A 25357-nucleotide genomic window follows, 5' to 3' on the forward strand; every position below is an offset into this window, starting at 1 on the left:
TCATTACCACATCAGCAGTAATTATGATTGTCAGAAAAAGAGTGCTTTGAGGAAAGAGAGCTTTGAATAAAGATGGAGACTGCGCTGTTTACAGATTGCTGCTGTGCCCAAGAGATTCCCACAGCCTACAGGGACCGGCCATCTGAACACTGCCCAGAGGCTCCTCCCTGGTACACTACACCACTCACCAGAGGAGACACCTCACAGTTGCACAGTGGTGTTGGGTTGTTTGGTCACTGGGCCCCCCTGGTCTAAAAGGAGAGACCTTACAGTTCTACAGTGGTGTTGGGTTGTTTAGTCAGTGAGGCCCCCTGGTCCTAGAGGAGTGGCCTTACAGCTATATAGTGGTGTTGGGTTGTTGGGCAAGTGGGGCCCCCAGGTCATAGAGGAGAGACCTCACAGCTGTAGTGGTGTTGGGTTGTTGGGTCAGTGGGGCCCCCAGGTCATAGAGGAGAGACCTCACAGCTGTAGTGGTGTTGGGTTGTTGGGTCAGTGGGGCCCCCTGGTCTTAGAGGAGAGACCTCACAGCTGTCTTACTAGGGAGGTCGAATGGCTGCAGAGTCATAAGTGACCTGCACAGAGGACAGATGGGTATGGGATCGAGTCCCGATGGGTGCCAGTTGTGAGGGCAGACAACACTGCAGCACAGGGGACAGCACACACAGCCAGTCTGTAATGTGCATGCTCTTTAATAGCTGTGCAGTCTCTCCTGTTAGGGTGCAGTCTCTCTCATGGGGTGTGTGGTTTATGTGTGGTCTCTCTCAGATGCATGTGTGGTCTCTGTGCGGTCTCTCCTGTAGGGGTGCAGTCTCTATCAAGGGGTGTGTGGTCTCTATGCGGTCTCTCCTGTAGGGGTGCAGTCTCTCTCATGGGGTGTGTGGTCTCTGAGTGGTCTCTCCTGTAGGGTGTGTGGTCTCTATGCGGTCTCTCCTGTAGGTCAGCAGTGGCAGGCGGCAGGCAAGTCTCTCTGAGTGATGCAGACCATCAGTTTTTCTGCAGCAGGGAGAGAGAAAGAGGGAGGGGCTTAGTGAAACCTGCATGAGGGGCGGGGCTTAGTGAAACCTGCATCTGAGGGGAGGGGCTTAGTGAAACCTGACGTCTGAGGGGCAGGGCTTAGTGAAACCTGTGGCTGGGGGTGGGGCTTAGTGAAATCGGTTGCTGGGGGTGGGGGTGGGGCTTAGTGAAACCTGTGGCTGGGTGTAGGGGTGGGGCTTAGTGAAACCTACATCTGGGGACAGGGCATGGTAAAAGCTGTGTCTGGGGACAGGGCATGGTAAAAGCTGCGTCTGGGGACAGGGCTTGGTAAAAGCTGTGTCTGGGGACAGGGCATGGTAAAAGCTGTCTGGGGACAGGGCTTGGTAAAAGCTGTGTCTGGGGACAGGGCTTGGTAAAAGCTGGTCTGGGGACAGGGCATGGTAAAAGCTGTGTCTGGGGACAGGGCTTGGTAAAAGCTGTGTCTGGGGACAGGGCATGGTAAAAGCTGCGTCTGGGGACAGGGCTTGGTAAAAGCTGCGTCTGGGGACAGGGCATGGTAAAAGCTGCGTCTGGGGACAGGGCTTGGTAAAAGCTGCGTCTGGGGACAGGGCATGGTAAAAGCTGTGTCTGGGGACAGGGCTTGGTAAAAGCTGTGTCTGGGGACAGGGCTTGGTAAAAGCTGTGTCTGGGGACAGGGCATGGTAAAAGCTGCGTCTGGGGACAGGGCTTGGTAAAAGCTGCGTCTGGGGACAGGGCATGGTAAAAGCTGCGTCTGGGGACAGGGCATGGTAAAAGCTGTGTCTGGGGACAGGGCTTGGTAAAAGCTGTGTCTGGGGACAGGGCATGGTAAAAGCTGTGTCTGGGGACAGGGCTTGGTAAAAGCTGTGTCTGGGGACAGGGCATGGTAAAAGCTGCGTCTGGGGACAGGGCTTGGTAAAAGCTGTGTCTGGGGACAGGGCTTAGTGAAACCTGAATGAGGGGTGGGGCTTAGTGAAACCTACATCTGGGGACAGGGCATGGTAAAAGCTGTGTCTGGGGACAGGGCTTGGTAAAAGCTGTGTCTGGGGACAGGGCTTGGTAAAAGCTGTGTCTGGGGACAGGGCATGGTAAAAGCTGCGTCTGGGGACAGGGCTTGGTAAAAGCTGTGTCTGGGGACAGGGCATGGTAAAAGCTGTGTCTGGGGACAGGGCTTGGTAAAAGCTGTGTCTGGGGACAGGGCATGGTAAAAGCTGCGTCTGGGGACAGGGCTTGGTAAAAGCTGTGTCTGGGGACAGGGCTCGGTAAAAGCTGGGGGGGCTGGGCTTAGTGAAACCAGCATCTGGGGAGGGGGGGAGGGAGAGAGCCTGTACAGCTCACATGCAATCAGAGGGGCGGGACACCACACAGAGCAAAAACTAACCAATCACATGAGGGGAGGGGCACTAACACAGACACACACACTAGCCATGCAGACACGTACCACGCTGTGACATGCAGGGAGTGTGGGGGGGTTAGGGCTAACCATCGTAAGAGTCAACCAGAGGCAGGGAGCCCACTCTGGCCCCATACAACTCCCCCTGAGAGAGGGAGAGGGAGAGGGGTCAGTGAAGGGGAGAGAGAGAGAAAGAAGAAAGGAGTGAGTTAGTGAGTGATCCCCATCCCTTCAGCAAAGACAGCAAAGATAACAGTGTGCCACTAAGGAGAAATGTGTGTGTGTGTGTGTGTGTGTGTGAGACTGCGTGTGAGTGTGTGTGTTTGTGTGTGGGTGGGTGTGAACATGCGTTCGTGAGTGCACGTGTGCGTGTGTGTTACCTGTACATCATCTCTGTCTGCCATGTCCAGAGAATTGTCTAAAGTATTTCTCCTCTCTCTGGGATCTAGTGTGGAGTACGCATCTGTAACAGAAACCTTACATCAACAACATACACCAATACCAGCCCATTACAAACACACACACACACACACACTAATACCAGCCCATTACACACACACACACACACACACACACACACACACACCACAAAGCCTCACCTGGTCCCATATCATTCAGAGGGATCATGTCAGCCTCTCTGTCCATCTTCTCTCCTACACAGACAGACAAGACAGACAGACAGCATTAAACATGCACCTGCTTCAGAAACCACTTGGGAGCCATGGGGAGGAGCCAAGGGGGAGGAGCAGCTAAGGGGAGGGTTACGTGCAGGTTAACAGAAGTAGTTAACAGTGTTGTATATTTCTTCCTTATGTGTACTTAGCGATTCTTCTAAATTTAATTTATTGTTTAATCTCGCTAACATGAAGTGAAGATAGAAGCTGTGTTTACCTTGTTAACCTGATTATTTGTTGGCTAACCCAAGCCTCCACTTACAGGCCTGTAGCCCCTCCCCTTACAGGCCTGTAGCCCCTCCCCTCACAGGCCTTTAGCCCCTCCCTTTACAGGCCTTTAACCCCTCCCCTTACATGCCTTTAACCCCTCCCCTTACAGGCCTTTAGCCCCTCCCCTTACAGGCCTTTGCCCTCTTTACAGGCCTTAACCCCTCCCCTTACAGGCCTTTAACCCCTCCCCTTACAGGCCTTTAGCCCCTCCCCTTTAGCCTCTCCCGTTAGGGGCAGGATGCTCACCACGATCCATGAGTGGCAGGGTGCTGTCCTCGTAGGCCCCGTTGCTGCGGGGTGCAGTGGGGGGGTTCAGGTTCACCATGAAATCCGTCTTTTTCCAGCCGTCCTTCTCCAGCGTCTTACGGAGCTCCTTAAAGCCCCACACCGTCTGCAGGACCTGCCCCGCCCCTCGAACCTCACGCTCAGTCCGGTTCCTACGGGAACAGCCACATCGTCACACACACACACACAAAATCCGCAGCACCTGCCCTGCTTCTCAAACCTCTGCTCTCACTGGTTACTCCATGCTGTAATTACTGTGCAATAGCCAACACGTCCAGTTACTGCATATTCCATCACTGCCATGTAATTGCCGTGTCATAACGTACCCATCCAGTAACTGCATACTGTTACCATATAATTACTGTGTAATAACTTGTGTGCCAGGTTACTGCATGTGGTGTAATTACTGTGTAATAACGTACCTGTCTGGGTACTGCATATGGTGTAATTACTATGCAATAACTCACCCGTCCTTGTTGATGAGCACCAGCCTCTCGATGCCCTGCGCGGCGCGCAGTGTTTTGGCGGCGTCCACGCTGGAGCCCAGCACCTCGGCCAGCGTGCTGAGCACGGACACCACCGTCTCCTCCGACAGCGCGCGCACCGGCTGCTGCTGTCCCACCGCCGGCAGGTTCGCCACCAGGTTCGGCACGGCGTGCTTCCCTGCACAGAGAGCAAAGCGCTAACACACCACACCGCTGCAGCTACACATATACCAATATCTACAGCTATACACCTATGCTAATATACAGCTATACCTATGCTAATGTATACAGCTATACAAATGCTAGCATACATATGCTAACGTATACAGCTATACACATATGCTAATGTATACAGCTATACAATGCTAGCATATACAACTATACACATGCTAAGTACAGCTATACACATATGCTAACTTATACAGCTATACACATGCTAATGTATACAGCTATACAAATGCTAGCATATACAGCTACACTCATGCTAATGTATACAACCATATACAAGCTAACACATACAGCTATACACAGGCACACGCGTGTAAATACACAGGCAGACTCACCGAGCAGGTCCCTGTTCCTGGCGTCGATGGCGAGGTTCCTCAGGGCTCCAGACATGGCCCGCACCACACGGTCGTTCCCGTGCGTCAGCAGCTCCGTCATCATCGGCAAGCCCTTCTCCTGCCGCAGCACCGCGCGGATATAGCGTCCATACTGAGAGACACACACACACACACACACACACACACACACACACACACACACACAAGCCCTTCTCCTGCCGCAGCACCGCGCGGATATAGCGTCCATACTGAGAGACACACACACACACACACACGTTCTCGCACACGCACATATACGTCATACTGAACACAGACACACACACACACGTTACACACACATTACACACACACACACACACAAGCCCTTCTCCTGCCGCAGCACCGCGCGGATATACTCCATACTGAGACACACACACACACACACACACACTCGCAGCACCCCAATATCATACTGAAACACACACACACACACACACGTTACTCACACACACACACACACGTTACTCACACACACACATATTACACCACACACACGTTACTCACACACACAACTAACACACACATAATACACACACACACGTTACTCACACATATTACACACACACACAACTCACACACATATTACACACACACACACATTACACACACGTTACACGCACACACATATTACACACACACATCACCACTTACAAACTCACACACACATTACACCACACACACACACATCCACACACACACACCAAACCCTACACACCACTACCCACACGTACGCCACAACACACTACACATACACACAACTCACACACACTTAACACACCACCACACACACACACACTCTACGCACACACACCACTACCACACACACACACAACTCACACACACATATTACACACACACACACAACTCACACACATTACTCACACTACTGACAGAAACACAGATGTTTGGGCTGTGGTCGGGGAGGAGGGAGAGGCGAGTAGGGGTGCGGTGGTGTGTGGTGGGGGGGTAGGGTGCGGTGGTGTGCGGTGGGGGGGTTAGGGGTGTGGTGGTGTGCGGTGAGGAGGTAGGGTGCAGTCGTGTGTGGTGGGGGGTTAGGGGTGCGGTGATGTGTGGTGGGGGGGTTAGGGGTGCGGTGGTGTGCAGTGAGGGGGTTAGGGGTGCGGTGGTGTGCGGTGGGGGGGTTAGGGTTGCGGTGGTGTGTGGTGGGGGGGTAGGGTGCGGTGGTGTGGGGGTAGGGTGCAGTCACTCACGGTCCAGCGCCCAGCACACAGGTTCTGGACGGCTCCAGCTGCAGCCTCCAGCACCACGGGGTTCTTGCTCTCTTTCAGCAGGGAGGTGTAGACGCGCACCACCTCTGGCTGGAACAGCAGCTCGAACCCTGCACCGTGGGGGGGGGCAGAGACATGTTACTGCGAGCGCAGGACCAGCCAAACTGCTCTAGTTTACCCAGCAGGCAAAGACACACTAATCAGCATGGCCCATGCACTGGCTGCTGGGTAAAAAAGGCTTCCACGCGGCCAACCCATTAAGGAAGCAAATGGCATCCCAGCATGCACCGCGCAGGTAAAAAAAAATTCTGGACTGGCCTGCTTGCCTGTAATTATGACTAGCACGGCTGCAAGAAGAAACCTCCCTGACTGTGAAAGAGGGGTGATCGTTTGGCAGAAAACTGACTGACCAAGACGGCCCACTATGCCCGTTTTTCAAGCCAGTAGCCATGGCAACCAAAACCTTTGTCACAAGCGGACTGAATTACTGCTAGACGTAATCCCAGTCAGACCAAGACTGTGCAGCAGTTGTTCAGACTGGGGTTAGAACTGAGCACAGACAGGTGCACGAGCAGCGGTATGTTACCTTTGGCGGGTGTGGTCCTCTTTGGAATGTCAATCATGTCCGCAGTGGGGTCATCAGCCTCTCTCTTCCCTAAAGGCAGCAGCAAACAGAGCAGAGGTAACCAATCAGACACAACCACACTGCAGATTTAACCCAATCACGCGCCTCAGTTTAAACACAACAGCCAACAGAGCAGGAGTAACCAATCAGACACAACCACACTGCAGATTTAACCCAATCACGCGCCTCAGTTTAAACACAACAGCCAACAGAGCAGGAGTAACCAATCAGACACAACCACACTGCAGATTTAACCCAATCACACGCCTCAGTGTAAACACAACAGCCAACAGAGCAGGAGTAACCAATCAGACACAACCACACTGCAGATTTAACCCAATCACACACCTCAGTGTAGAAAAATAAAACACGTGATCTAATAAGGGAGCCGAATGGATGAGCAGGTGGAGAACATTGTGCACGAGATCCTGCAGTCAAAACAAGGCAGCTGATGGCGCTGCTACCAGTTGACAGCCAATACAAGCCAACTACATTCCATTCATTAGGCAGAGGGTCTCGTCTGGTTTAATACAGCGGAAGCATCTGCCCGATTAATATGAGCAGCATTCCCAGACTGCCACGCAGAGACATGGCCAGGACAACCAGGCCAAGTTAACTATGGCAATCAAAAAGTACAAATTCTAAACACTTATATCCATTATGTATGGACAGCTAGCGAGTTTAAAATGAAGGATTAGGTATGGCTGTGACACCACCTGTGCTATTCACTGGTTTGGTTTGGATAATTTAGCAAAGTAATAGAAATCTTTTACTGGCGTAACATCTCACAATCAACAGCAGATAAATACTTGGGCTACTTGGCCAAGCTCAGTGACCCGTCAGAGACCGCACTCTGCAGCCAAGCGCCATTTTATCCGCAGCGTGAGGACAATCCGAGGCCCTGGCGAAGGTGCCACCCGAGCTGCAGCCGTTAAACATTTACGCTGCGCTTCACTGGCAAGCAGACGAGCGCGCTCACAGGGTCCTCCACTGCTGCTCTGCTCTGATTGGTGGAGCGGAGGCAGGAGAAAGAGGCCCACTGCGCATCACATGCACCACCGACAGACAGACAGTCAGACAGACAGGCAGACAGGGCTGCACATGCACACGTAAAAGCGAAAACTCTTACCTTTAGAAAACCACTCGTCTACCAGGACAGAAGGCAGCAAGAGGGAAGGAAAGAGCGAGGAGACAAAGAAAAAAATGGGGAATTTAATGGTAAATTAGGAGAGAGAGAGAGAGAGAGATTTTGGTATGAGAAATGACCCAAACACCCAAGTGCCAACACCCTTTAAGCAACAAGCTGTATTACACCCCAGCAATGAACCCCAAATCCTCCAATCACTGCAGACACAGAGCTCACTGAGCCTTTAACTCAGCACAGAAACAGAGATCCCACTCATCACTGCCAACACTCCCAAAATCTTCAGAGCGCACCTTTCCAACAGAAACCCCACATCCCCACACACACCAGCAAGGGGCGCTGCAGGGTTGCGGGGGCAGTAGCTGCAGGGTTGGGGGGTAGTAGCTGCATGGTTGAGGGGCAGTAGCTGCATGGTTGGGGGGCAGTAGCTGCAGGGTTGGGGGGTAGTACCTGCAGGGTTGGGGGGCAGTAGCTGCAGGGTTGGGGGGCAGTAGCTGCAGGGTTGGGGGGTAGCAGCTGCAGGGTTGGGGGGCAGTAGCTGCAGGGTTGGGGGCAGTAGCTGTAGGGTTGGGGGTAGCAACTGCAGTTGGGGGCAGAGCTGCAGGGTTGGGGGGCAGTAGCTGCAGGGTCGGGGGCATAACTTCAGGGTTGTAGGCAGTAGCCATAGGTGAGGGGCATGCTGCAGGGTTGGGGGGCAGTAGCTGTAGGGTTGGGGTAGCAGCTGCAGGGTTGGGGGCAGTAGCTGTAGGGTTGGGGGAGTAGCCTGCAGGGTTGGGGGGCAGTAGCTGCAGGGTTGGGGGGCAGTAGCTGCAGGGTGGGGCAGTAGCTGCAGGGTTGAGGGCAGTAGCCATAGAGTTGAGGGGCAGTAGCTGCATGGTTGAGGGGTAGTAGCTGCAGGGTTGGGGGGCAGTAGCTGCAGGGTTGAGGGGCAGTAGCTGCATGGTTGAGGGGCAGTAGCTGCAGGGTTGGGGAGCAGTAGCCGCAGGGTTGGGGAGCAGTAGCCGCAGGGTTTGGGGGCAGTAGCCGTAGGGTTGGGGGGCAGTAGCTGCAGGGTTGGGGGGCAGTAGCACGCTGACCTTTGCCCTTGCGTGAGCTGAAGCAGCCAGTCTTCTGCGAGGAGCTGGGGGCGGGGCCCTGGTTTATGGGCGCGGCCTCCTGGTAGCGCTCGAACCCAGGGATCTCACGGTGGACCTGATAGGACAGGTTCCGCAGAAGGCACACGCTGTTCTCCGTCAGCTGAGGGACGAACCACAGCATCCCGACTGAGTCTCAAATATCGTCAAATTCTTTCATTTTATAAACAAACCTTAAAACTAAAGAAACAAAAACTAATTTATGAAACTTCTTACGGGGTTAAAATCAGTTCTGGGAAAAATGGAATACACCCAAAACACCCAAAGAATCAGCCATTCAAAATGGTGAAATCTGTAAAAACCAAATACAGAAACCGCAGAAACCATATACTTAAAAAACTACATACAGAATTCTCTCAGGATGATCTCAATTTGGAACAAAAACTACTACTTTGAGAAAAGCTGAAGATACTTGAATCAATGATCAAGGGACAATCAGAATCCTCTAATGGTGTAGGGGGTAAAGAGTATGTCATAATTAAATCAATATGTAAAAAAAACAAAAAAAAAAAAAAACTAATTTCTTCACACAGGGCCGTGGGGTGAGGCAGGGCTGCAGTTTGAGTACAACATTGTTCAATCTCTATACCAGGGATCAGCAACTCATGGTCCTCGAGGGCCGAGAACTGCTGGTTTTCCACCCTCCCTTTGCCTGGGAGTCAGGTGTGAAGACCAATCTGGCCAATCAGTAGCACTAATTACCCGGAAGAAAAGAGAACCAGGGCAGGATTTGGATTTGAGGGCCAGAGTTGATGATCCCGGCTCTATACCAATGCGTTAGCGGTGTTACTGGAACAGTCTTCAGCTCCTGGCCTCACCCTTAGCACAGAAGTTAAATTCGCTCTATACAGATGACCTGGTCCTGCTGCCACCCACTGAACAAGGACTGCAGCAGAACCTGGATCTGCTGGAGCAATACTGTCAGAACTGTCAGAACCAAATTATAAAACACATCAAAAACTCCTGTTTGGACCATTGGAACAAAGAAACACAATCCCAAAATAAAATCTCTTCTCTGTTAGAGACACGGAGCAGAGATGGAACCATGATCAAGTGCAGGCTCAGTGACCACACATGCAACTGAAAACGCAGATTAAAAAAACTCATGGTTACTAAAAGAAGAGCAAATATGTTCACTGTAAGACAGGAGAAAGAAACAAGAGATGCACTTCCTCCTTACTCGCACAAAATATTTACAAATTACAAAAATATTTCCACAAACTATCCCCAATTATAAATAATTTTATTTGCCTGTCAAAAGAGTGTAGTACTATTAGGAGAAGAACCAACAGCCCTAATTGCAGCAGTTTGCTTCAACAAAACCATAAGATACAGACACCCATCCCCCCCCCCCCCCCCCAGACACACACACACACACACACTCGCATGAGAATGAATCCAGCCTGGGTACCTTGTTATCCACTTCTTTGCGGTCGATCTGTGATTGGACGATGTACATAACCGAGTCGACCAATCCGGTGCATTCCCTCAGCTTACGGCGAGCCTCGCTGCGCTCCGAGCTCACGTTCCTGAGGGGGTGGGAGTGGGGGGTGGGGGGGCAGGGGAGGGGGGGTTACTGCTAGGGGGGGGCGACATAGCTCAGGAGGTAAAAGCGGCTGTCTGGCAGTCGGAGGGTTGCCGGTTCGATCCCCGCCCTGGGCGTGTCGAAGTGTCCCTGAGCAAGACACCTAACCCCTAACTGCTCCCAATGAGCTGATTGGTACCTTGCATGGCAGCCTTTCACCGTTGGTGTGTGAGTGTGTGTGTGAATGGGTGAATGAGAGGCATCAATTGTAAAGCGCTTTGGATAAAAGCGCTATATAAATGCAGTCCATTTACCATTTACTGTGAACTCTCAATAAGGTGGGTGGGCTGTGACTGTTGCCTGGCTCTCTCAGTAAGGGGGGGGGTTAATTGTGGCCTGGCGCAGGTGAGCCTACCTGAGGCAGCCGGTGGTGTTGGTCAGGGACGCCTCCCACTCCAGGTGGCGGGGCTTGCAGCTCTCCTCGGCCCCCCCCTGCTCCAGGCCCGAGTGCAGCACCATCACCTCCGTGGACAGCGCGTTCAGGGCGTGGTCCACAATCTCCATCTTCACCGAGTCGTGGGACGACAGGTTCCACAGGGTACCTGGGGAAGGGGAGTGAGGGCCATTCTCAAAAAACTGGATTCTAGCTCCCACAATGCAGGTGTATGCAAGTTACCTGTGATGGTGTCGGTCAGGTGTATGTACAGGTGTATGTACCTGAGATGGTGTCGATCAGGTATTGGTACAGATGTATGTACAGGAATAGGTACCTGTGATGGTGTCGGTCAGGTGTGTGAACAGGTACAGGTACTGTGATGTGTTGGCAGGTGTTACGGATGGGTCGTCAGGTATTGGTACATGATGTACCTGTGATGTGTTGAGGTCAGGTTGTAATGAGTACCTGTGATGGTGTCGGTCAGGATGTACAGGTGATGTACTTGATTTTTGACGGTAAGGATAGTACAGATGGTGTCGTGTATGGATGGTGTCTGTCAGGTGTATGTACAGGTATTGGTACAGGTGTATGTACCTGTGATGGTGTCGGTCAGTTGTATGTACAGGTATAGGTACAGGTAGAAGTACCTGTGATGGTGTCGGTCAGTTGTATGTACAGGTATAGGTACAGGTAGAAGTACCTGTGATGGTGTCGGTCAGTTGTATGTACAGGTATAGGTACAGGTAGAAGTACCTGTGATGGTGTCGGTCAGGTCCTGGTCTGTGGCCTTCCTCAGCAGACGCACCAGCGCAGGCACCCCGTCGCAGTTCTTGATGGCGATCTTGTTGTCGTGGTCTCGGCCGTAGGAGATGTTCTTCAGGGCTCCACAGGCAGCGTGGTGCACCTCCTTTCTGGGGTTGTCCAGCAGAGACACCAGCGAGGGGATCCCCTTCATCCTCCGCACCTCCGACTTCACCTGGGGGTTAGGGTCAGGGTCAGCAAGCATGTCCCGACAGCACAGCCAGGGGGGTCTGGGGAGCTGAACACCCTCATTTGGAGTAGTTACAGTGTTGTTCCTCTAGGTGGGGTGTAGTTACCTTGTCGTTCCTCTAGGTGGGGTGTAGTTACAGTGTTGTTCCTCTAGGTGGGGTGCAGTTACCTTGTCGTTCCTCTAGGTGGGGTGTAGTTAGTGTTGTTCCTCTAGGTGGGGTGTAGTTACAGTGTTGTTCCTCTAGGTGGGGTGTAGTTACCTTGTCGTTCTTGTAGGTGAGGTGCTGCAGGAAGGCGGCAGCATTGCTCTTGACCGGGTCCAGGCGGTAGTTGAGCATGGCGATGACCTCGGGTAGCTCCGGCTGTCTCCAGCCAGTCGGAGGGGGGCCCTTGCGCAGGGTGCTGTCCAAAGAGGCCATGCTGCCCCTCTCCCCCTGGGCCAGGGGGGCTCCTCCACCCCAGTAATGCATTTCGCTCATGTCCCGGTCCAGAGCGCCCTCGTAGCTCCTGAGCACAGAGCACACGGCTACGGTCATTACGAACCCCCAACACCAAGGTCATTACGACGACCCCCCCCCCCAAGGTTCATTACAACCCCCCACACCAAGGTCATTAGGAATGAGCCCACGGAGCCCAGACTCACCCCACTCTGCGGGGGGGCCCGTAGCGCGCGGGGCCCAGGCGGGGCACGGTGCCGTAGTGAGGCGGGGGCCCCATGCCGTAGTCGGGCTCGTCGTAGCCCAGGCTGCGCTGGTCGTCCTCCAGGCCGTAGGGCTCGGGGACGAAGCGCTGCAGGTCCACGTTGCTGCCCATGCGCACCTGCGGCTGCGCAGCGTAGGGGTCCAGCTGCTGCCGGGCCGGGCCACGGTACCCCGAGTCCAGCGTGCGGTACCCGTCCACCGGCCTGGGGGGGCGGCATGCTCGCTTCAGCTCAATGATTCAGTCACACAAAAACCCAAAAACCAAACATCCATAGCATTTCAGACCAACTGGGGGGGAGGGAGGGAGAGAGGGAAGAGGGAAGAGGAGAGAGTGGGGAGAGGAGGGAGGGAGGTAGGGGAAAGAGAGAGAGGGGAGAGGAGGGAGGGAGGTAGGGGAAAGAGAGAGAGGGGAGAGGAGGAAAGAGAAAGAGGGGAGAGGGAAAGAAAAGAGGGAGGGAGGGAGGTAGGGGAAAGAGAAAGAGGGGAAAGAAGGAAAGAAAGAGAGGGAGAGAGGGGAAGAGAGAGAGGGGAGAGGAGGAAAGAGAGAGAGGGGAGGAGGAAAGAGAGAGGGGGAGAGGAGGAAAGAGAGAGAGGGAGGGAGGGAGGTAGGGAAAGAGAGAGAGGGGAGAGGAGGGAGGGAGGTAGGGGAAAGAGAGAGAGGGGAGAGGAGGAAAGAGAAAGAGGGGAGAGGGGGAAAGAGAGAGAGGGAGGAGGAAAGAGAGAGAGGGGGAAAGAGAGAGAGGGGAGGAGGAAGAGAGAAAGAGGGGAGAGGGAAAGAGAAAGAGGGGAGGGAGGGAGGTAGGGGAAAGAGAAAGAGGGGAGAGAAGGAAAGAGAGAGAGGGGAGAGGAGGAAAGAGAGAGAGGGGAGAGGGGGAAAGAGAGAGAGGGGAGAGGGGAGAGGAGGAAAGAGAGAGGGGAGAGAAGGAAGAGAGAGGGGGGAGAGGAGGAAAGAGAGAGAGGGGAGAGGACCCGAGTCAGAGAGGGTAGCAGGAGGCGGAGGGGGGGAGTGCAGCAAGAGTCGAGAGGAACAGGAAAAGAAGAGGAGAGAACACATAGCAGGGTCAGAGCCAAGGGGGGGAGAGGAGGAAGAGAGAGAGGGAAGAGGAGAGAAGAGGAGAGAGGGAGGGGGAGAGGGAGGAGGAAAGAGAGAGGGGGGAGGAGGAAAGAGAGAGGGGGGAGAGGAGGAAGAGAGAGAGGGGAGGAGGAGAGGAGGAGGGAGGGAGGAGAGAGGGGAGAGGAGGAAGAGAGGAGGGGAGAGGAGGGAAGAGGAGGGGAGAGGGGAAAGAGAGAGGGGGAGAGGGAGGAGAGAAGAGAGGGGAGGGGAGGAGGAAAGAGAGAGAGGGGAGAGGAGAAGAAAGAGGAGGGGAGGAGGAAAGAGAGAGGGGGAGAGAGGGAAAGAGAAGAGGGGAGGGAGGAAAGAGAGAGAGGGGAGGAGGAAAGAGAGAGAGGGGAGAGAGGAAAGAGAGAGAGGGAGAGGGGAGAGGAGAGGAAGGAGGAGGAAAGAGAGAGGAGGAAAGAGAGAGAGGGGAGAGGAGGAAAGAGAGAGAGGGGAGAGGAGGAAAGAGAGAGAGGGGAGAGGAGGAAAGAGAGAGAGGGGAGAGGAGGAAAGAGAGAGAGGGGAGGAGGAAAGAGAGAGAGGGGAGAGGGGGAAAGAGAGAGAGGGGAGGAGGAAAGAGAGAGAGGGGAGGAGGAAAGAGAGAGGGGAGGAGGAAAGAGAGAGAGGGGAGAGGAGGAAAGAGAGAGAGGGGAGAGGAGGAAAGAGAGAGAGGGGAGAGGAGGAAAGAGAGAGAGGGGAGGAGGAAAGAGAGAGGGCAGAAGCGGTGCGAGGCTCACCGGTAGCGCTCGTCCATGCGAGCCCCGCGGCTCAGACTGGAGTAGGCCTCGGAGGGGGGCCCGGGCCGGTAGTCCTCGTACCCCGCCGGGGGGCCGTAGTGGTAGTTCCGTGGTACGGTGGAGGTTGGGTAATCCGCCACCCCGCCCCCACCCTGCCGGTACATTCGGTCCACGGTGGCATAGCCCCCGTGCCCCATGGGGGGGCCGGTCACAGGGGGCCCGTCGTCCAGGGAGAGGGTGTCTGACACGGACGGGATGACGGTGCGCGTGGTGATGGTCTTCACCACCTTCTTAACCTGCAAACACAGAGCGAGCGTTACACACCCTACCCTGCACACACACACGCGCGCGCGCACACAGGCACACACACAAACACACGCGCACACACGCGCACACACACACAAACACACACGCGCACACAAACACACACGCGCACACAAACACACACGCACGCACACACAAACACACACACGCACGCACGCACACACACGCACACACAAACACACACGCGCACACACGCACACAAACACGCGCACACAAACACGCGCACACACGCACACAAACACACACGCGCACACAAACAAGCGCGCGCACACACACATGCACACACAAACACGTGCGCGCACACCCTACACTGCACACACACACGAACACAGGCACATACCGCTAACCTTTCATATGAACAAGTCTTAACTGCCAGAGATTTAGTGCTCCTGCAACCAAACTATGAGTTGCAGGAACTTTACTAGTAGACAATATGACAACTATGGCACAGAGTTTTTAAGTGGCACTACTGTCGCGTAGATCGTCCATATAATAAGCACAGCAGCCTCATCTGCAACTAGACCCATGGGCTATTATACCTGTCACCTAGAGCATGGAAAACACTCATTCAACACTCAGTCTGTGATGCTCACATCTGAACACCACCCAAACGGGTGAGGAGTGGGCAGATTTAGCACCTGTGCGAAGGGGTTAAGCCTTGCGGATGGAATCGCTGCTGGTCATTAACTTGCATGTGAAATACCCAGGCGTGCAGATTCCAGTCGACATTGGCGGTAAACTGTGCATTTCCTCTAGCGTACCGTGGTCTCAGTGCGGCGCGTGTTTCCATCCTCATCGGTCTCCACGGAGATGGAGGGGACATCTTGGGGGTCCTCTTCCACGGTAACAGTCTCCTCCACGAGTTGACCCGGGTCCAACATCCTGTACTGGGGTGCATAAGAGAGTGGCAGTGACGCACAGAGCAGAGGGAACTGGGCTTGTATCAGAAAGGTACTGGGGTGCATAAGAGAGTGGCAGTGACGCACAGAGCAGAGGGAACTGGGCTTGTATCAGAAAGGTACTGGGGTGCATAAGAGAGTGGCAGTGACGCACAGAGCAGAGGGAACTGGGCTTGTATCAGAAAGGTTGCAGGTTCGATTCATAGGTGATTTAACCTGATTTCCTAGTGCCCAGCATGGTCCTAAGACTACAGCCACACAGACAGACAGACAGACAGGCAGGCAGGCGGGTCCTGCCACAGGGATCCCGCTGGTTTTAGCGCTTCCAGTGCCACGCCCTTCGAGGCAGCCAGGGGTTTTTTAATTAAATCATGCCCAGCGGCAATATCATTTACATCTGATTCCAGAAAAAACCTCCATCTGTTTTCCATGCCGGTAAGTCCTGAACTACCACATTCACTGAGTTAGCCAGCGTGCCACTTGGCATCAGCTGGAAATTTAGACACAGACACACACTTCACATCAAAAAACACCATCACATGGCCACACAAATACACAGACAGAGACGCGCACACACACACACATTCGCACAGACAGACGCGCGCGCGCATGCACAGACACACAGACACAGACACGCCCACACGCACAGACACGCACACACACACAGACATGCATGCACGCGCGCACGCACGCGCGCACACACACACACACGCACACGTGTACACACACACACACACGCGCGCGCACACGCACGCGCGTACACACACACACGCACACGTGTACACACACGCACACACGCGTACACACACACACGCACGCGCGTACACACACACACACACGCACGCGCGTACACACACACACACACGCACACACGCGTACACACACACGCACACACACACGCGTACACACACACACGCGCGCGCACACACGTACACACACGCGCTCACCTGTGTCCCGTTGACGTATCCTTCGCTTATTTTGAGTCTCTCTAACTCTGCATCACCAGACACAAGGCAGTTCTGTGAGGAGAGAAATTTCAGGTGCACACACACACACACACACACAAGCACACACATGGGCAGAATTAACAGTTTGCCCAACCCAACCAAGTCTTTATCACACATCGATAATATCGCACAGAGGCAGTAAAATAAATCTTTATATTTTAAACCAGATTTGTAAGCCACTAAAGCTGGGTAATCTCTGCACTAACTTTGGCACGAAAGCAAAATCTGGGTTTCCGTTCCATACCCAAGCTTACTGTCACTATACTTCATGCCAAAATGATACTTTAGTTTAAAAAAAAAAACATCAGCCAATGTAATATCTGCCACTCTCCTTTAGTTCAAATCTGAACAACTCACACTTGTCAAAACTCAATATTGCTTCGTATAAATTCAAATATGAAACTGGATGTTTAATAAGTCATTCAAAAGCAGTGACACTTCAAATATAATAGAAAAGCTTTAATTGCTAGCATCAGCCAATTCGGCAGCATAACCTCTGCGTCCATCCTCGGCCAGGGCAGCTGGCTTTATCATGCACTTCTGGCAGTAAGGAAGCCTGTAGCCTGAGCAGGCACACAGATACTAATGACAACGGTAAGATAAAGCTGCATTAAAGCCCTCGTCACAGGTGCATGGAGGAAGCAAGGCATTTCCCCGTTATGAGATCACTTATCCCTGTACTTATGGATGCATTCGTTTAATTCAAACAGGGACTAACTTAACAGTAACGCCTGTCAGTCTGTATTCCTTGAAGAGGCATCAGTTAGGCGTGGCCTCGCTGCGCCAGGCAGACCGTGTGAAATCTGTGGCATACAAGCGCTGGTGAGTCAGAGAGCTCGTCTTCCTCTCAGGCGTCAAACCGGAAGTACAGCCAAACCTAACCCTAATCTAACCCCAACCCTAATCTAACCCCTTTCAACTGGCCGAGGACAGCCAGCCTCTCTGGGTTTAAATAAGCACCAGCACAGGCAGAATTTGCAGAGCAATGATTAGAATTTAGAATGTTTATGCCAAATTATTTGAATTTGAATGGCAGAACTTAAATTAGCATTTCATCATTTGTAACTGAATGCAATTCCTGTTTAAAGATGCATATCTATGGTTCAGGTTAGCTGAAGGCCTGTCTGCCTCTCTAGTTAAAGACTCATATCTATGGCCCATGCTGATCAGAATTTTGAAAGCCACAATAACGCAAGACTTCGGGTTTTAGGCGGCTGGTCTGTGTTTGCTAAAGCGTAATTATTGTTAGGCTGTGTAAGAGATCAGAACTTTAATCACAGCTGTCGTGTCGCTGCACGCTAACGTTACGTTTTCAGCCACACCACTGAAACCTCCGCGTTCCAGCTCCCGAGCCTGCGCCGCCGTTAGCGCTCACTGAACACACACCAGCGTGACGTCGCCCGCCACACACACCAGCGTGACGTCGCCCAGGCCTCAGAGGCACAGGCCCTGAGCTCGTCTGAGAAGCGCAGAGTACCGGCATTCTCCCCACAGCGGTACAGCATCGTAATCATTTCTAAATTCCAGTATCTTGGCACTTTTCCAGACCCTCGCGTCCGCACACCAACAGGAATGTGATCTCATTAATGAATGACGAATGACGGAATGAACGGCTGTGTCTCCACAGAAAGAGGAAATGGGAGGGAGGCAGGACGGCAGTGAGGGAGGAGCCAGAGGGCTCACTGCATCTGTAAAGCGCTGCAATGTCAGGGCGCAGTACCCACTGTGGCCACACAGTGGGGACAGAGTGCAGGATGATCAGGGTGGTGGGCAGCGCCAGCCTGTACAGACATGTTAGCGCAGCGTGCTAGCAGCGCACAGTTAGCGCACAGCTATGTACACAGCCCAGAGGTCAACGGCGCACAGACAGACAGACACGCACGCACGCACAGACAGACACACGCACAGGATGTACACTAACAGTTCCACGCACACAGTTTCTCTCTGGCGATATCACTAATGCACAGCAGACAAACCAAGAGACAAAGTGAGAGCAGAGGACGAGAAACAGAGGAGCAGAGGGAGATGGAGAGGTGGAGTGAGGGGCGAGGAGAGGAGGGAGAGGTGGAGCGAGAGTGAAGGAGAGCAGGGAAAGGTGGAGGTGAGGATGGAGAGGTGGAGCTAGGGTGGAGGTGAGGATGGAGGAGAGGTGGAGGTGAGGATGGAGATCTGGTGCAAGAGTGGAGGAGAGGTGGATCCAGGGTGGAGGTGGGGATGGAGACGTGGAGCAAGGGTGGAGGTGGGGATGAGGAGATGGAGAGGGTGGAGGAGAAGAGGCATGTGGACCATGATGTAGTGGGTGGGGGGTGGTGAGTGAGATGGACAGCTGATCTGAAGGGGTGGGGCTAGGACGAGGCTGTACCTGTGTAAGGTGAAGGGGCTTTACCTGTGGATTGGGGAAGGGGCGGGGCAGGGTGCTGGGGGGTCCTGCTCGCCTCCTCTCCTCCTCCAGAGCTCGAGTCAGGCGCTCAAACTGCACCTCCTGCTCACGCACGGAGGCCAGGAGAGAGGCAGCACTCTCACACTGCTCCATAGTCAGACTGAGAGAGAGAGGGACAGACCATTACACCCAGAGAGGGGGGGACAGACTATTACACCCAGAGAGAGAGGGACAGACCATTACACCCAGAGAGAGAGGGGGACAGACCATTCCACCCAGAGAGAGAGAGAGGAGAGAGGGGGGGACAGACCATTACACCCAGAGAGGAGGGACAGACCATTACACCCAGAGAGAGGAGAAGAGAGAGGGGGGACAGACCATTACACCCAGAGAGAGAGGGACAGACCATTACACCCAGAGAGGGGGGGACAGACCATTACACCCAGAGAGGGGGACAGACCATTACACCCGAGAGAGGGGGACAGACTATTACACCAGAGAGGAGGGACAGACCATTACACCCAGAGAGAGGGGGACAGACCATTACACCCAGAGAGAGAGGGGGACAGACCATTACACCCAGAGAGGGGGGGACAGACCATTACACCCAGAGAGAGAGGGGGACAGACCATTACACCCAGAGAGAGGGGGACAGACCATTACACCCAGAGAGGGGGGGCAGACTATTACACCCAGAGAGAGGGGACAGACATACACCCAGAGGGGGCAGACATTACACCCAGAGAGGGGGGACAGACCATTACACCCAGAGAGGGGGGACAGACCATTACACCCAGAGAGAGGGGGACAGACATTACCCCAGAGAGGGGGGACAGACCATTACCCAGAGAGAGGATGACAGACCATTAAACCCAGAGGGGGGGACAGATCATTACACCCAGAGAGAGAAAGAGGGACAGACCATTACACCCAGAGAGAGAGAGAGAGAGAGAGGGGGGGACAGACCGCTCCATAGTCAGACTGAGAGTGGGACAGACTGCTGTAGTGTAAGGTTTGATAATGTACTGCTGCAGTGTAAGGTTCGATAATAGGCAGGTGTATAAGGGTTGGTAAAAAAGTTAAAGTAAGGAAGCATGGCTTCACTAGCTTCACTGTAGATTTAAGTATTAAGTAAACAATGACTGAGCCAGGTTTTCTGTTTGAACAGAAGCGATGACATCATGCTGTCCGTGGTTCACGAGGTCATTGGCCTGTTTGACGGGAGGAGCTAAACAGGGACGCTTTCAGAATGCTTTCATTCGTATGCCAGCTTCTGAGAGCAAAATAAGCACAAGAGCACTTCCTTCTGCATGGCAAGCAGCCACTTCCTCACAGCTATCAAAGCCGCTCTTCTCTCACACCTTCACCAGAAGTGCCGCTGAGCTGTGAGCATGCCTGGCGTCAGCCCCAGGGGCTGATGGGAAGTGCGGTTCTGATGCTATTCTGGGTGCAGACACCCTCACAGGTGTTAATTTGCACAATTTCATTTCTCCGCTTTCCATCTGTTCCCTCTATCCATCCCGCTCTGCAAGGAGGGAGGCTCAGTACACGCTACACGCAACACGCTACACCTTACACGTACTACATACACACACACTACATGCTACACACTACACACACACACACTACACTCTACACGCTACACAGACACTACAGACACACTACACACACACAACACACTACATACAGTCAGCTCTAATGTAGATTCCACAGACTCGACATACAGTATGCTGGTGAGCTCTATAACCGCAAAGGGCCTAGTATGCCAAGGAAGAGCTCTACAGCTGATGACTGAATTCACAGATCAGAAACACACTTCAGGAGGCGGTGTGGACTACTGTCCACAGAAGAACTGATGAGCAGAACTGCAGAGGCTACACTGCAAGATGCAAACCACTAGTTAACCACAAAGAATGACCAGGATACAGTTTCATCAGGGTGATGGCAAGAGCAAAGTGTGGAGGCCAAAAGGAACTGCCCAAGATCCAAAGCAACCCCCTTACCTGTGAAACATGGTGGTGGGTGTTATGGTTTGGGCATGTTTGGCTGCCACAGGTACTGGCTCACTCGTTTTCATTGATGATGTAACTGCTGATAGCAGCACTAGAATGAATTCTGAAGTATACACAAGTATTTATCAGCTCAAGTTCAACCAAATGCCTTCAAACTCATTGGATGGCGCTTCATCCTATGATCCCAAACTACTGAAGAAACAAAGCCAAAAACAGAAACAATCTTGACTGGCCAAGTCATTCTCCCAATCTGAATCCAAATGAAAATGTGTTTCATATGCTGACAAGAAACTTAAGGCAACCAGTCCGTGAAAAAAGCAGGAGCTGAAGACGGCTGCAGTACAGGCCAGGCAGAGCATCACCAGGGAAGATGCTCAGGTGATGCTCTGCCTGGTCCTGAGAGTCACAGACTTCAATCAGTCATTGCATGCAAAGGATATGAGACAAAGTACTCAACAGGACTACGATTTACATAATGTTAATATGTCCCAAAGATTATGATTCCCTAAAATGGGGGCTATGTATAAAAAGTTCTGTAATTTCCACATGGTAAAACCAAAGTGTATAAAAAACCCTTCAATAAAAGCAGAGAATGTGCACTTTAACCACATGGGCATTGTTTGATTACAAATCAAAACTTGTGGAGTACAGCGTTTATTAAGAACAAATATGCTTTTGTTCCAAACCTTATGGAGTTTGCGGTATACAGAGCAATTCCACGATTGCTACACATTTTATTTTTTGTATATTGTGGTCACAGCATAAACATTCAAGAATTTGGACAACCGCATTTCAAAGTGTGTGTGTGTGTGTGAGTGAGTGAATGAATGAGTGGGTGAGCACGTGTGTGTGTGTGAGTAAGAGAAAGAGAGAGAGACAGACCGAGTTAGTTCATGGGAATGTGGAGCGTATGCAACTCTGTGGCAGTGTGTGAGTAACAACGTGAGAGAGTGTGTGTGCATGTTTGTGTGTGTGTGTGTGAGCGCATGTGTGTCACCCGACTGTGTGAGTGAGGTCAGAACAGCTTCTGTTCACAGCACTAAGAGCTCAGAGGGCGGGCTGTAAGTAGGACAAAGAGAGAGCAGTTTCTGAGCATGAGCAGGACACGCCTCCCCAATCTCTCTCCATCTCTCCCTCACCCAAACCGCCGCCCCCGCCGCCCCCGCCCCGCCCTGCACATTCCAGCAGGTGTTCTGGCATGTCCCACAGTATCAGTCACCGAAGAATTTACACGCCGCTGCCTGGGGAATCGGCCTCCTTCTTTCCCAATCTCCTCTCTCTTTCCCATTCCCTCTCTCTCCCCCTCCCTCTTTCTCACACTCTTTCTCTGTCTTCCCGTCTTGTCTCACGCGGTCACTCTTCCTCATAAGCCCCTCCCCTAGCCCACACAGAGGTGAATGAGTCAGCAGCAAGCTCCGCCCAGCTCACTGCCACCTTCCCATTAGCCCAGACTACACCCCTTACTCTGTGCAGTGTTAATGTACTGTATTAACCATCTCTCTCAGTGCAGTGTTAAGGTACTGTACTGCATTAACCCTCTCTCGCAGTGCAGTGTTAATGTACTGTACTGCATTAACCCTCTCTCGCAGTGCAGTGTTAATGTACTGTATTAACCCTCTCTCTCTGTGCAGTGTTAACTGCTTACCTCTCCACATGCATTAACCTCTCTCTCAGTGCAGTGTTAATGTACTGTATTAACCCTCTCTCTCTGTGCAGTGTTAATGTACTGTACTGCATTAACCCTCTCGATGCATGTTAATGACTGTATTAACCCTCTCTCGCAGTGCAGTGTTAATGTACTGTATTAACCCTCTCTCTCTGTGCAGTGTTAATGTACTGTACTGCATTAACCATCTCTCGCAGTGCAGTGTTAATGTACTGTATTAACCCTCTCTCTCTGTGCAGTGTTAATGTACTGTATTAACCCTCCCTCTCTGTGCAGTGCTAATGTACTGTATTAACCCTCCCTCTCTGTGCAGTGCTAATGTACTGTACTGCACTAACCCTCTCTCAGTGCAGTGTTAATGTACTGTATTAACCCTCTCTCTGTGTGCAGTGTTAATGTACTGTATTAACCCTCTCTCTCTGTGCAGTGTTAATGTACTGTATTAACCCTCTCTCTCTGTGCAGTGTTAATGTACTGTACTGCATTAACCCTCTCTCTCTGTGCAGTGTTAATGTACTGTACTGCATAACCCTCTCTCTCAGTGCAGTGTTAATGTACTGTATTGCACAACCCTCTCTAGTGCAGTGTTAATGTCTGTACTGCATTAACCCCTCTCTCGTGCAGTGTTAATGTACTGTATTAACCCTCTCTCTCTGTGCAGCGTTAATGTACTGTACTGCACTAACCCTCTCTCTCAGTGCAGTGTTAATGTACTGTACTGTATTAACCCTCTCTCTCAGTGCAGTGTTAATGTACTGTACTGTATTAACCCTCTCTCTCTCAGTGCAGTGTTAATGTACTGTATTAACCCTGCCTCTCTGTGCAGCGTTAATGTACTGTACTGCACTAACCCTCTCTGTGCAGTGTTAATGTACTGTACTGCATTAACCCTCTCTCTCTCTGTGCAGTGCTAATGTACTGTATTAACCCTCTCTCTCTGTGCAGTGTTAATGTACTGTATTAACCCTCTCTCTCAGTGCAGTGTTAATGTACTGTATTAACCCTCTCTCTCAGTGCAGTGTTAATGTACTGTATTAACCCTCTCTCTCTGTGCAGTGTTAATGTACTGTACTGCATTAACCCTCTCTCGCAGTGCAGTGTTAATGTACTGTACTGCACTAACCCTCTCTCCCAGTGCAGTGTTAATGTACTGTACTGCACTAACCCTCTCTCCCAGTGCAGTGTTAATGTACTGTACTGCACTAACCCTCTCTCTTAGTGCAGTGTTAATGTGCTGTACTGCATTAACCCTCTCTCTCTCTGTGCAGTGTTAATGTACAGTATTAACCCTCTCTCTCTGTGCAGCGTTAATGTACTGTACTGCACTAACCCTCTCTCTCAGTGCAGTGTTAATGTACTGTACTGTATTAACCCTCTCTCTCTCTCTGTGCAGTGTTCATGTACTGTATTAACCCTCTCTCTCAGTGCAGTGTTAATGTACTGTACTGTATTAACCCTCTCTCTCTCTGTGCAGTGTTAATGTACTGTACTGCATTAACCCTCTCTCTCAGTGTAGTGTTAATGTACTGTACTGCACTAACCCGCTCTCTCAGTGTAGTGTTAATGTACTGTACTGCACTAACACTCTCTCTCAGTGCAGTGTTAATGTACTGTACTGTATTAACCCTCTCTCTCGGTGCAGTGTTAATGTACTGTAATAAGTGTGTGTCAATATTAATTTTATGAAATATAGCTGCAAGCAGCAATGCGGGGTCCTACGAACACGTCCAAGCCGGGTAAATACTAGGCGAAGGAGAAGAGTCCAAGCGGCATACATTTCAGGACTTTGGACAATCTACATACCCGTGCGTGAGACGATCCAACTTCCGGTTCATGAGAAACATTACTTAGAAATATGAATGTGCATTAGCATGGAGTGCCAACTTTGTCATGCCACAAATCACACTTTTTTTTACGAAACGACTTGTCCTTCTCTCCCTTGATCGAGAGAATACCCAAGAGTACATGCGCCATGGTGACGGAATCAGGTAAAGCGTTCATGAGAAGATGAGTTTTAAAGCGTTATATTAGCATTACCTTCCCGCAAAATTTCTAATGCCTGTAATTTCCTTGTTTTTTGAGAAATTTGCAACTGTCCCGATACTGTACGACATGGTAATGTCCTCTTCATGCCCAGCCCGTTTCAAGTCCCTAGATTATTGCTGTAAAAAGTTATAAGCATTTGAAATTTGCATTATATTAGCATTAGCTTCCCTCCAAAATTTCAAATGCCTGTAATTTCCTTGTTTTTTGAGATATCTGCAACTGCTTCGACATGGTACAGCCCTCTTGATGCCCAGTTTGTTTCAAGACCCTAGATTATTGTTGTAAAAAGTTATAATCATTTGAAATTTGTGGCCAAATTTTGTTTTTTGTTAAATACCAGTTTCTCCGCCATCTTGGAATGGATCTCTTAGCTGTTAACATCGTATACGGAGACATGCACCATACACGTACGTGGGCAATTTTGGACCAATCGGACTTACGGTTTATTAGGAGAAAGTTTATACGTTTTGCCAAATTTTCAATCTGCAGGAAAATCCATCATGGCAGACTTTTCTTGAGGCATATTTGTTCCTCATGAGGAATGACACAAGTACACCAGGTTTCATGAATTTTCATCAAACGGGGTGGAAATGCCAGCATTTTGAAATTTGCGTTTTGAATCGGTTACTATAGCGCCACCTATGGACGAATCATGGTCTCTAGTTTCGACCTGGTAATTTACATCATTTTTGGTCAAGGACTTTG

At 51.7% G+C, this 25357-nt stretch overlaps 1 protein-coding gene across 8 annotated transcripts in view; it reads right to left on the reverse strand.

Moving 5' to 3' along the window:
- Positions 1-407: 407 nt before the first annotated feature.
- Positions 408-25357, reverse strand: part of ctnnd1 (catenin (cadherin-associated protein), delta 1) — a 30462-nt gene continuing 5512 nt past the window's right edge. For 2 of the 8 annotated variants that reach the window (XM_064337813.1, XM_064337814.1), the window contains exons 2-21: positions 18935-19088; positions 16489-16560; positions 15404-15529; positions 14319-14614; positions 12428-12688; positions 12045-12291; positions 11548-11770; positions 10774-10960; positions 10245-10362; positions 8777-8936; positions 7686-7703; positions 6518-6586; positions 5914-6041; positions 4664-4814; positions 4083-4278; positions 3577-3767; positions 2986-3039; positions 2767-2849; positions 2477-2531; positions 408-993 (exon numbers count right to left, since the gene is read on the reverse strand). In XM_064337813.1, coding sequence (XP_064193883.1) covers positions 938-993; positions 2477-2531; positions 2767-2849; positions 2986-3039; positions 3577-3767; positions 4083-4278; positions 4664-4814; positions 5914-6041; positions 6518-6586; positions 7686-7703; positions 8777-8936; positions 10245-10362; positions 10774-10960; positions 11548-11770; positions 12045-12291; positions 12428-12688; positions 14319-14614; positions 15404-15529; positions 16489-16560; positions 18935-19081 — 2838 coding nt within the window. In that variant the 5' untranslated portion in view covers positions 19082-19088 and the 3' untranslated portion in view covers positions 408-937. Of the gene's footprint in view, positions 994-2434; positions 2532-2766; positions 2850-2985; positions 3040-3576; positions 3768-4082; positions 4279-4663; positions 4815-5913; positions 6042-6517; positions 6587-7685; positions 7704-8776; positions 8937-10244; positions 10363-10773; positions 10961-11547; positions 11771-12044; positions 12292-12427; positions 12689-14318; positions 14615-15403; positions 15530-16488; positions 16561-18934; positions 19089-25357 lie in introns of all 8 variants that reach the window. The other 6 variants (XM_064337819.1, XM_064337820.1, XR_010330331.1 and 3 more) reach the window with 5 other exon arrangements.

Source organism: Anguilla rostrata, chromosome 5 (assembly GCF_018555375.3).
Source record: "Anguilla rostrata isolate EN2019 chromosome 5, ASM1855537v3, whole genome shotgun sequence".
Lineage (NCBI taxonomy): Eukaryota > Metazoa > Chordata > Actinopteri > Anguilliformes > Anguillidae > Anguilla > Anguilla rostrata.